At 40.5% G+C, this 12,926-nt stretch overlaps 1 protein-coding gene across 1 annotated transcript in view; it reads left to right on the top strand.

The window, feature by feature from the left end:
- LOC113815566 (CAAX prenyl protease 1 homolog) overlaps positions 1–5,972 on the top strand; it is an 8,890-nt gene extending 2,918 nt beyond the window's left edge. The window contains exons 2-7 of the mRNA XM_027367626.2: positions 707–853; positions 1,341–1,640; positions 2,454–2,652; positions 3,914–4,167; positions 4,517–4,660; positions 4,902–5,972. Of these exons, the coding sequence (XP_027223427.1) occupies positions 707–853; positions 1,341–1,640; positions 2,454–2,652; positions 3,914–4,167; positions 4,517–4,660; positions 4,902–5,126 (1,269 nt within the window). The 3' untranslated portion in view covers positions 5,127–5,972. The remainder of the gene's footprint in view (positions 1–706; positions 854–1,340; positions 1,641–2,453; positions 2,653–3,913; positions 4,168–4,516; positions 4,661–4,901) is intronic.
- Positions 5,973–12,926: the final 6,954 nt, after the last annotated feature.

Below are 12,926 nucleotides of genomic sequence, written 5' to 3' on the forward strand. Positions count from 1 at the left end.
ACACTTGTTGCGGTGACAAGAATCTATCCCTCCTCTTTGTAAAGTTATTTTGCATAAATATTTAAAACTTTTTTGCCACTTTCCAATAAGCAAATGTCTTTTTTCCTTGTACAGACTCCATATCATCTCTATGTGTAGTAAATAACTTATGTATGTATGTAAGAAAAAATTATTTGTTATATATTTTATATTTTGTAATGTTAAATGTTTTGTAATACAACCTGTGCCATCAGTCACCAGAGCCAGGAATACGATACCGAGCATGGAAATGGTGTCCTCCCTAGAGCCAACACTCTTCCACTCATGGCATACAGACATTACATTCCACACTCATTTATCAATAAAAATGATGCGAAAGCCCCTTTCTAAATGCCAAATCCGTCAAATCATCCTCCAAAAGGTTTGTGCACTCATGGTGAGCCTTTTTCGTCACCCTGGCCTTTGTTCATGACAGCAAATTTTTGTCACCCAGTCCGTGAGGACAAGTTCACAGCACCCGGCCCTCAAGGCAAATTTCTTCATGACATGATGGTCATGTTACCTGGATTGAAGAGGTTAATTAGTGAATAACTATTCAGATCACCCCCCACCCCTTTAGATATTACCATGCAGTTTTTAGATTTTGTAATGCTAAAATACCCATATTATATGTGCATTGATGTGTTATATAAAGTAGTGTTTTTGTTTTAAGACCTAAATTTTTCAGCGCCGTGTGTACAAAGAAAATGTCATTCCACCAAAAGAACTGAAGAATATCATGGAGAGAGAGACATATGATAAGGCAAGAGCTTACAGCTTGGACAAAAGCAAGTTCGGTTTGGTGGAGGGAGCTTTCAACCAGATACTGAGTACAGTAAGTATTGCTGCAGTTTTTTCGTTTTGTGTTCTGTTTCACCACCCATTGCATAACAGCAGAATCAAAGCTAATCTCTACTTTTTTTCTTTATTGTCTTCAAAATGCTTAGTCCATTCATAGATCATACCTTGACACTGCTGCAACTGGAATGCCACAGTTGCATAGTAGGATAGGAAGCCAGTGAAAGTAGCATTTTCAGGACTGATTTTTTTTTTTTTTTTTTTTTTTTTCCTCCTCCTCCTCCTCCTCCTCCTCCTCCTCCTCCTCCTCCTCCTCCTCCTCCTCCTCCTCCTCCTCCTCCTCCTCCTCAAAGTGTCCCATTTTAATTTCATTATAAAATGTACCTGCCTGCAGCTCCCATAGCAGACAATCATATTAGATCTGTAGGTCATATGTGCTTTTTACCAGGGTCAGTTGCACATCCAACACACAAATTTATGTATTACACTTTAGATGTACACAAGATATTCTTCTTTTCCCCTAGGGCATCATGGTGTATGGAGGATTTCCTGCACTGTGGGCAGCATCTGGCCAGTTTATTCAATGGCTTGGCTTCAGTCCTGAGGCTGAGATCCCCCAGACTGTGGCTTTTGTGTGTATTGGTTCCCTGCTGAACAACATCCTCTCCCTTCCCTGGTCTGCATACTATACTTTCAAGGTAGAACAGAAGCACGGTTTCAACAAACAGACTCCTGGATTTTTCATAAAGGATAAATTCAAGAAATTTGTTGTTTCCCAAGTGATTGCCTCACCAGTTGTAGCTGGTCTTGTATATATTATTAAGGTAAGTATAGTAGATTGAAGATAATAATAATAATTATTATTATTATTATTATTATTATAATAATAATAATAATAATAATAATTATTATTATTATTATTATTATTATTATTATTATTATTATTATTATTTGATCTCTTATTTTTTAGAGATAAGATATTGAACACAGCAAATTCTTTTATTTAGGAAATTATATTCTACTACAATTCTTTCTTTCTTTTTCTTTCTTTCTTTCTTTTTTCTGTCTTTTTCTCTTTCTTTTCTTTCTTTCTTTCTTTTTCATTCTTTATTCCTTTCTTTCTTTTCTTTCTTCCCTGCTTTGTTTCAGCTGAAGGTATATAATGTATAGTATTGAATACAAACTGCAAAACTTTTGACATCAGATTTACATAGGTGTATCATTCAGCAAATAGATTGGTCACCAGTTGTGAAATGCATTTGTGCATTTGAGTCTAGTGCATTCTACTGTGTTATTAGTAGACTGAGAGGTAGGAAAGCCCTTTATACTACAATTGTGGGGTCCATAACAACAAAATTTTAACCCTAATTGCTACTTGTTCCTTCAATATCTGTACAAACTACACAATTTCATTACATGGTTGATGGAGTTTATTGATAATTATTACACAATACTAGCCCTATAGAAACAAAAAGAGAGAGAGAGATAGAGTAGGGAATGATGACATGGCTAAACAAAAGGCATTCTTTCTTTTTTAGACAAAGGGTAGTCATATATTTATATATTTATTTATGACAAACATAAATTTTTATTTGAACTTATTATTTCTTTTGTATTCACTTTTTTCATGATTACAGGCTGGTGGGGATTACTTCTTTGTCTACCTTTGGGGATTCACAATGGTCGTTGTGATGTTCTTCATGACCGTCTACCCTGACTACATTGCGCCACTCTTTGACAAGTACGAACCTCTGCCAGAGGGGGAGCTTAAGTCAAGGATAGAGGAGCTAGCAGCACAGATTGAATTCCCCCTCACAAAGTTATATGTTGTCGAAGGTATGTGGATGAATTTTTAATGTGTGTCTGTGTTTTTTTTTTTTTTTTTTTTTTTTTTTTTTTCTTTTTTTTTTTTTTTTTTTTTTGTGTGTGTGTGTGTGTGTGTGTGTGTGTGTGTGTGTGTGTGTGTGTGTGTGTGTGTGTGTGTGTATGTTTTCTTCTTTTTGAAGATGGAGGATTAATATAAGGTGGATGGACAGCAGGGCTAAATATCCAGGTTAAACCAGTTTGTGCTGAGTACATGCATTGTTGACTTTACTTTTGACTTGTGAAAATTGGTTACACTTTGTTGACTTGACAAGTGCTTCGTTACCGGGCGGCTTCAAAATCGGTGCGCGGGCCAGTCCGGAAAAAATCAGGATCAAAGGCTAGATGACATGAATGTTCGGTCGTCAGCCAAATGACTCAAACATGCCGTGAAAGCCAGGTTGATGGAAAAGACTTGTCACAAGTGCACAAACCTCTTGGAGTGTCATTTGACTAACTTGCCGCTTAGAAGGGGGCTTTAGCAGTATTCCCATCAATAAACGAATGTGGAATGTAAGGTGCTTAAGCTGTGACTGGAAGTGCTTCAGCTCTTGGGAGATGCGATTTCCATACTGCACACCATATTCCTGCCCACTGTGACCACAGGTTGTATTAGGGAAAATTGAAAATTACAAAAAAATTAGATATATGACAAAGAAGACCAAATGTTCCATACTTTTTTTTCCCCCCTCCATTGCATTGAGTTATTTACTACATTGAGTTTATGCAAGGGAAATAAGCTATTACCATCTGGATAAAGTAAATCAAAATACAAATATGGCCATTAGAAAATGGCAAAAAGGCTAGAAAAAAGTTTACAGAAAATAAGTTTACAAAAGGGAGACAGTCTTTTCACCGCTTATGGTTGTTCGCATGCACCCTGCCAACGCACCGCTTGCCTGGATAGTTAGCTATTTACGTAACTCACTCCCTTTATTCTTGGCATCATAATTTCTGTGACGCAACCAGATCCTTCAGCAGTAGGAGGCGACTATTTTTCTTGAACAAAGTTGTTGAGATATAATGAAATTCCTGGGCAGAAACAATGTAGGTGCTTGGACAATATTATGTGTTATATTCCTTTTTTTTCCTTATCTTATCTTATCTTATCTCTTCTTAATATGTCTTGCTTTATTTTTCCCTGCTAATGCTGTTTCATCCTCCTTTCCCTTTTTAAGCATAATGCTTTTCTTTTCATATGCAGTATTTACACCTTGTATATATTTTTCTCCAGGATCAAAGAGATCAGCCCACAGCAATGCTTACTTCTACGGCTTCTTCAAGAATAAGCGCATTGTTTTGTATGATACATTGCTAGAAGAGTACACACCACTGAATGAAAAGGAAGGTGAGAAAGAAGAGAAAGAAACTGAAAACAAGGAAAAGAAAAAAACTGGTTGTAATACAGATGAGGTGCTTGCTGTATTGGGACACGAGTTGGGTCACTGGAAACTCAATCATGTATTGAAGGGGATCATTATTTCTCAGGTAAATATAATCTTGTTGAATTTGGGAACTGAAGAATGTCAAGAACATTACTGTGGTTCATTTGGTAATTGAGGAACATCAGATAAGGGGATTGATTTTATGTATCTAGACTCGTTTGTAATAGGTTATTTGAACAAGTCTGCAAAATAGGCTAATTGTGTATTCTTTCATGATATGAATGTAGACTGAATTGATATTTCTTTTGCTGCAGTTAGGTTTTTCATAGTCCAACATAAATTTAGAACAGAAAGTGCCATATGTTGACTAGGAATTTGAAGAAAAATTTCTTATTTATTTACTTATCTAGCCATAGAAGACCTGTTTAATGGTATATATGATAATCTTTCAGGTTAATTTGCTGCTGGTTTTCTCTGTGTTTGGTTCCTTGTACAAGTATTCACCTTTGTACAATGCATTTGGGTTTCACCATAGTCAGCCTGCATTCATCGGTCTCATCATTGTGATGCAGTTCGTCTTTGCTCCGTACAATGAGGTATGAATATGCCAACCCTTAGGTTTCAGTGTGTTTGAATCACTATGCATCAACGCCATGATTTATCATATAGTCACTTCCCATTGTACAGTTACATATGTAAACATGCAATTTTAAGCTCTCAGATGTTTTGCAATTATCATATGTTCCCCAGTAATAAGAAATATTTTAAAGGTTTGTGTTTTTGGTCTGAGATATTTAATTGTTTAAATTCACAACAGAGTCCACTGGTGTTTTTCAGATTTTACAGTTCCTGCTGACCATGTTTAGCAGACACAATGAGTTCCAGGCTGATGCTTTTGCAAAGGAGCTGAACCATGCCACCAACTTGATATCAGCACTTATCAAGCTGAACGAAGACAACCTTGGCTTCCCAGTATACGACCCCCTGTTCTCGGCCTGGCACCTCTCTCATCCACCAATTCTTGAGAGGATTCGGGCATTAGAGGAAAAGAAGAAAGAGTAATCTTTCCTTTGCATAGGTTGCATTTTTAATTTTGATGAATGTAGTCTTTTTCATTCTTTCTTTCCTTCTCTTTTGTAAGAGAATACAATGGGTCTATTTTTTCTAATTGTAGCATGATAGTAATTTCGTATTCCTTTTATAAATATAAGTGAAACTCATATGCACAATGTCTGTTATTTTTAGGCAGTGTTATTTGGAAAGGAGACAATAGGCCTGACATGCATTGTGAATATAGGATGTTGGTTGTCTTGTTTTTTTTGTGATATTTTATTTTTCATATTTACATTCAAGTTCTTTCTCAATACACATTGTCTTCAATGTATTTCTTTCAAGTAAATGATTGAATATGTTGTTGATGTATGACCAGATATGAAATAGGTATGGAAGGGCTCTATTATATATTTTTCTGTTTTGAATGCTACAAGATAAAGTTGATAGATATGAAGTTAATAAAAGGAAAGTATCCTTGGATATTTCAGTTTATTTGAAATGTGATTATTCTCAAGGAGTGTATTGCTAAGGAAATTATCATTACTTTTGACTCAAGGTCATATGTGAAGATGCTCAGAAGAATGTAAAAGAAAAGAAAAAAAACTTTTTACATTTATATGTTTAAACCACAAATGTCTTTGATGCTATCCTAAAATCCTAACTGCAAAGTTTGAATTCATACCATTTTGGATATTTTGATGTCTGGTGGAACAGTATGGTGAAACCATTTTTTGAAAGGGATATTTCAAAGGAAAATTTCCTGGAACTTATGTACATCAGTTATGTAGTGAGATGAGGTATTTGGCATTAGCACTCTCTTATTAGTACTTGTAATGATTAAAGGCTAAATTGAAAGAGTTATTAATTATTTATCATTAAAAATCTGAAGTAGTTTCAGTGCCTGTCTAACAAATCTATTGAAAATCTGTACAGCCTAGCATAAAGACAAGAAAAGAATAACCCTCACAGGGAATAAGGCTCCTTACATTACTCTTGGTGTACACTTGCCAGTATACTTTGACAATCATTGATTATAAGGGCCTTTATTTTGTATTATTTTCCCTCCTAATATCATGCTAATTGTTGTCATAGCAGGCTTAGGAGATGGAGACTGGAACCCTTTATAGGCATTACCCCAACCTTGGATTTCAGCCCACATCTCAACTCATTTTGCTTGGTCTTTTCTTCTCCTCCTTTCCTCTTCCATATCTTTTTCATCCCCTTTTGTCCCATTCCTAAGTTGAGAGAACCATGCTGAAAGGAGTAAAGGATGGCTTTTATGTCAGTCACCCTCCCAGTACTTTGCTCGTTGTTGTTGTGGGAGGGCTTGGGAGATGAAGACTGAGGCCCAATGTAGGGGATTACCCATTCCTTGGATCTCAGCCCTTGCCTCAACTAATTTTGCACGGTCTTTTCTCCGTCTTTCTTTGTCTTATCTTCCCCAACCCTTCCCCTATCAAACTCTTTAAGATGTAAGAGCTGTGTTGAAAGGATGAAAGGCTGACCTCGTGCCAGTCATGAACGGCCTCAGGGAGTCACGGGCACGGTATTCCTTGATAAATCATTTAGCCCTTACCCCTTACAGGGACCCTGAGGGGTGGACCATTTTTTACCTTCCCCACATAAAACCAGGCTTACCATGGCCAGTAATGAAGATTTTGTACCCTTATTAGGGGCATTGAGGCTTGCCCCTTTATCAAATAGCCTCTCTGAATCTAAATCCTCTAGTTTATTGACCCCTGACTCCCCTTTGACCACGGCTTGGAACACTACTAATACACCTCTTTCCTCTATACACACTACCAACCTAACCCATCCTGAATCATCTACCCAGATACTAACTCAACCCTTAGAAGATATGCCATCCTCACTCCCAACATCATCCATCCCACTTCCTAAACAATCATCTTCATATTATACCCAAACCTCCCTTATCACAACTCTTCAACCATATCGCTCACACCTCCATAATAAAACCACCTCACACCACTCCCTCCTCCTCCCGCTCTCGCCCCCCTACAATTTCTCCTTCCTCAAGCTTTTTGAATTATCTGTTTAAACCAGCCAAATGGGACCGATACTTTATAGTTCCACCAACAGCCCCTCATTCAGATAACACCCTACTCTTTTAACAATGCCTCCAAAAACAAGTTGGCTAAGTTTTCTTCCATAGTCTTCCTGATCGCTCACGGTTAATCAGTTACATCTGACACTCAACTCAAAGCACTATCTACCCTTGTTGACCTCACTGGCAAACCTATACCCGTTCTACCTCACCCCTCCCTTAATACATGTACTGGAACTGTTTCCCTCTCCTCAGTCTATGAAAAGGACTGGACAGACTGTGAAAATGACCTGCTTGGTTGCCTCACTGAATATGATGCTGAATCAGTACAATGCTAATTTTGCATGGTCTTTTCCCCCTCCAGCTTTTTGTTTCCGTCCCTTCTCCAGCCCCTTCTACTATCTACTTCCTAAGGTGTAAGAGCCGTGCTGAAAGGATGAAAGGTTGACCTTGTGCCAGTCTTGAACGGCCTGCGGGAACTATGGACATGGTACTCCCGATTTAATTGTCTAGCCCTTACCATCAACCGAAAGGCGGTGGACCATTTATACCACTTTATATAATCAAGGTTCCCCATGAGCAGTAATGAAGATGTAATCCCCTTATTAGGGGCAATGAGGCTTGCCCCTTTATCAAATAGCCCCACCCCAGGCTCTCCTTTGACCACGACTCTGAACATTGAAACTACTACCCACTCCTCAATACCTACTAGTGCATTACCCACTCAAGCAGAGACTCAATCTCCAGAAGACATTCCTACCCTCCCAACTTCTTCAAATTCATCAACTCTACCCCCACAACCTTCATCAAGCACCCCATTCTCCCTACAGATATCTTAAATGCTCTATTTAGCCCAGCTAAATGGGACCGATTTTTCGTGATCCCTTCTATAGCTCCTTACTCAGGCAACACTTCTCTTTTGAAAATGCCTCCAAAAACCTTTGTCCCACAAAACTCTCCAACCAACTCCAATGCAGAAACTATGGATGACATTCAAAGCTATATGTTTGAGACACAAGATCCCATAACTCATACTTTTTGCACACTTGAAGTGATTGCCGATATTCATACCCCTCCTACTTATATTCCCCCTGCACCCCTTCCTCCTAATCCCTCTCAACACAACCTAACCCCCTCAATTCCGTCCACCACTGATATCCATCCTCCCGATACCCATCCTCCTAATATCCATCCCCTCTTACTCATAGTACACCTACACCCCTTCCTCCTAATCCCTCCCAAGACAACACAGCCCCTTCAACTCCAACTATCCATCCTTCCGATATCCATCCTCCTACCACTAATACTCCCCCCACACCACTTCCTCCTACTCCCTCCCAACACGACCCACCCCCTTCAACTCCCAACTATATGCACATTCTCACTCCCTCCATCCCCTCTATCCTTTCTACTCTCTCCCGGATACACGCAGAAATCACTCATGTCACAACAGTGCCCTTCCTCAGATTCCCTACCTCCTGATACCCCTCCTTTACGCCCCCTAGCTCCTTCCCCCCCCGATAACTCTCCTACATTGGAATATTTGCAGTTTCCGTTCTCACAGACCAGACCTACGTCATCTCCTTGCTTCTTATAATCCATCTATTATCTGCCTCCAAGAGACTTTCCTCACACATCCTCCTATTCCAATTCCCAATTACAACTTTATCTCTTCCCCACACTCCCTTTATGTCTTGTCTTTACTTATCCATCATAAAACACCTTAATATCCTTCATTTGATCTAACTCCCTTACCTAAACCACCATAACCCTTTCCCTCATCAACCCTTACCCTACTTCAACCTTTCAACACTACTCTCGATAGTTACGCATACCAACTATCACCTGACATCCCCCTTTACTATACCTTCCTATAGTGCTATATGACCTTAGATGTCTAGCACATTTATTTTGCTTTTAACCATTAACCATTAAAACCCAAACACCCCACCCCATCCTCTCCTACCAGATCCCATCCCACACATACACCCTCAGATTCTCAGATAACGATCTCCTCTTCACCTCCCCATAAAAGATCCTTCTTTTCCCAAACCTCTCTAACCAAATCCCCCCCCCCCCCCCAGAAACCCTTGAGGACATAAGACACTTTCTACGTATAACACAAGAGAAAGTTCCTCCCTCTCAACCATCCATCAATTTCTCTACCCAGATTCCAGCTGCATTCACAGTGACTGCTGAAATCCATCCTCACCCTCCTGACATCCCCCCTACCCCTCTTCCTCCCACCTTCCCAACACACCCTATCCACTCCACCACCCGTACCTAAACCAAAAACCCTTCCTTCCCTACTATCCCTACCACTCCCTCCTGGATGCACACGTGTATCCCTTCTAGCACAATGTCCTTCCCCAGATCCCACCTTTTTCGATGAACCTCCAGATTCTATACCTTCACCTTTTCCCCCTGACCCCCCCTTCTCTTGATACTACACTACCACCTCCATCCTTTGATCCCATACCTCAACCCCCCGATACCTCTCCTCTTACCTCTCAGACATACATTGCCACCCATAATAGTTGTAGAATGATCCACAATGGCTCTACTGCAGTGGAACATTAGAGGCTTTCGCTCACACAGACCTTGACCTCCGCCATCTTCTCTCCTCTTACAATCCATTTATCGTCTGCCTCCAAGAAACCTTCCTCACACATCCTCCAGTACCAATTTCCATCTACCATTTTGTGTCACTCCCTCATTCTATATTTGCTTCTTCCATACTTGTTCATCATAAAACACCATATATCATACCTCCTTTACAAACCACTATACCTAGCACAGTTATCCGGATTTTCCTCCGCCGCTGGATCACAATCATTTCAGTCTACTTCTCTCCTTCCCTCCCTATTGACTTCTACTTCTTAGAATTTGAGACCTTACTTTCCCAACTTCAACCACCTTTCCTAATAGCTGGAGACCTTAACTGTCGCCATACTCTTTGGGGTGACTCTATTATCAATACAAGGGGTCGCTCCTTGGAACAATTTCTAGCTAAAACTGACCTTATCCTCCTAAATTCCAACAGTCCCACTCATTTCGACCTACGCACTCAATCTTTTTCATGCCTAGATCTCTCTGTTTGCTCTCCTATCCTCCATATAGACTTCCACTTGTCTGTCCCAAACAATTTTCACTGTAGTGATCACTTCCCAATTCTTCTTTCTTTAACATCCTATATCCCAGTCCCAAATCTCCCTCGCTGGTGCTTTGACAGAACAGACTGGAATACCTTTACCTCTCTATCTACTCTTAAACTTCCTCCATCATCATTCTCTACCACTTCAGAAATGCTCTAATACTTCACAAATAAGGTTCTAAATACAGCCTATATAATGGTTAATGGTTAATGGTTAAGATAAATGTGCTAGACATCTAAGGTCATATAGCACTATAGGAAAGTATAGTAAAGAGGGATGTCAGGTGACAGTTGTAATGTGTCAACTATCTAGAATATTGTTGAGAGGTTGAGGATGAGGGAAAAGATTATGGTGGTTTAGGTAAGGGAGTTAGATCAAGTGAAGGATATTTATGTGTCTGAGGAAGGAGAACAGGTTGTCGAGGCAGAAACTGTGAGATTCTGTAAGGATGTCTGATATGTTGGGAGGTCGGTGAAGGGAGGATAGGTGTGGAAAAGCAGAGGCACGTGCTGTATTAAAACGTGGACAGGACAAGAGAATGTGTGGGACTGAAATAGGGATGTTACATAGAGGACATAGGGGCGGGTCTGAGCGTGACATCAGATAGGCATGTGTTAGGCGAGTGTGGCCAATACGTAATCGTGCGAGGGCAGTCTCCCAACGTCTGTTCTTGTGAAATGGAGCTGACCAAGAGGAGATTGATGGTTTTACGGTATGTAATTTATTGTTGTGGAGTCTTGACCAAAAAGATTGCCATCGGGTATACAAGAAAGTCTTAAAGTGGGGGTAGTAATCTGTAGCTGGAATATGTGAGAAGCGTTGTTGAGGTGATGAGGACATTGCGGCATATCGTGCAAGAGTATCTGCCTGTTCATTGCCAGGGATTCCAACATGGCTGGGTACCCAGCAAAATCTGACAGATTTGTGACGTGTGGATAGATAGAACAACCAGTTCTGGATCTTACAGACAAGGGGATTGGTCGAGTGCATTGACTTTATGAGGGTTAAAGAATTACGGGAGTCAGTAAAAATAGTAAAAGAGGAAGAGGTGGATGAATATATGCGTCTTAAGGCAAAAAGGAGTGCATATAGTTCTGTAGTAAGGACACTAGATTCAGGAGGGAGGGTGTATTTGAAAGTGCAATTTGGGAATGTTACTGCGAATCCAGCTCCTGAGATGGATTTGGAACCGTCAGTGTAAACATGAATGCTGGAGGAATGAATGGAGACATGGTCAAGGAAATGAGCGAGAAGGATAGAGGGGGGAATATCTGATTTTGGTGGGTCAGGGAAAACTGAGGAGCAAATACAGGGGTTAGGTATAAGCCATGGAGGAATGGAATGGACTGACAGTGGGAGAGGTCGGAGATGAGGGAAGGGGGAATGGGAGAGGAGGGTATCCATGCGTACGGGGAGAGGAGTTGGTAAACGTGGAGAAGAGGTAAAGGTATGAAGTAAGGATTGTGGAATAGTTAGTTTGGTAAGGGAAAATTGGTGAAATCGAGCATAGCATCGGAGAGAGAGAAGGGCTCGACGTCGAGAGAGGGACGGCATGCCTGATTCAGTATATAGGCTCTCAACTGGAGAGGAGCGGAAGGCGCCTAGGGCTAAGCGGAGACCGCTGTGGTGGACTGTATCAAGGTGAGCAAGAAGAGAAGTTGAGGCAGAGGAGTAGATATGGCATCCATAATCTAGAGTGGAGAGAATCAAAGTAACATGAAGATGGAGGAGAGTTTTGCGATCTGAGCCCCAGGAGATATGTGAAAGCGTTTGTAAGATTCGGAGGCGACGTTGAGCTTTTTCTTTGATATACAAGATATGGTCTCGCCAGGACAACTTGGAATCAAATATAACGCCTAGGAATTTGCCAGAAGACCGGTATTGGAGTGGAGCATTATATAAGAAGAGTGGGGGTTTGGGGACCGTACGTAAGCGAGAGAAAAGGATGGGGAAAGATTTAGAGGTAGAGAAGCGAAAGCCATGGTTGGTGGCCCAAGAAGTTACTGATGTTATTGCAGACTGAAGGAATTGACAGAGATCTGGTATGGATGTGCCAGATGCATAGATGGATAAGTCATCAACATATAGTGATGCTCTGGCTCCTGGTGGTAGGACTGAGACTATGTCATTTACAGCAAGAAGGAATAAAGTGGTACTAAGCACACTTCCTTGTGGGACTCCTTCGAATTGAGGAAAGGATGATGAAGTGGAAGAGGCAATCTTGACCTGGAAAGTACGTTTAGAAAGGAAGGATTTAATGAAAACACCCATGTTTCCACGTAAACCTAGGGAGGACAATTGTTGGAGGATATGGTATCGCCATGTGGTGTCATATGCTTTTTCTAGATCAAAGAAAATGGCTAATACGGATTCATGGCGTGCAAATGCCGATGTAATGTATGTCTCAAAATGGGCAAGTGGGTCTGCTGTACTTCGGGCACGTCGGAAACCAAACTGGGAAGGGGAAAGGAGATTATGAGACTCTAGGTACCACATTAAACGGAAGTTAACCATTCGTTCTAGTAGTTTACACAAGCAGCTAGTTAGAGCTATGGGGCGGTAATCTTGGGGTAGGGTACCTGATTTATT

The sequence above is a fragment of the Penaeus vannamei genome, chromosome 12, assembly GCF_042767895.1.
Source record: "Penaeus vannamei isolate JL-2024 chromosome 12, ASM4276789v1, whole genome shotgun sequence".
Classification (NCBI taxonomy): domain Eukaryota; kingdom Metazoa; phylum Arthropoda; class Malacostraca; order Decapoda; family Penaeidae; genus Penaeus; species Penaeus vannamei.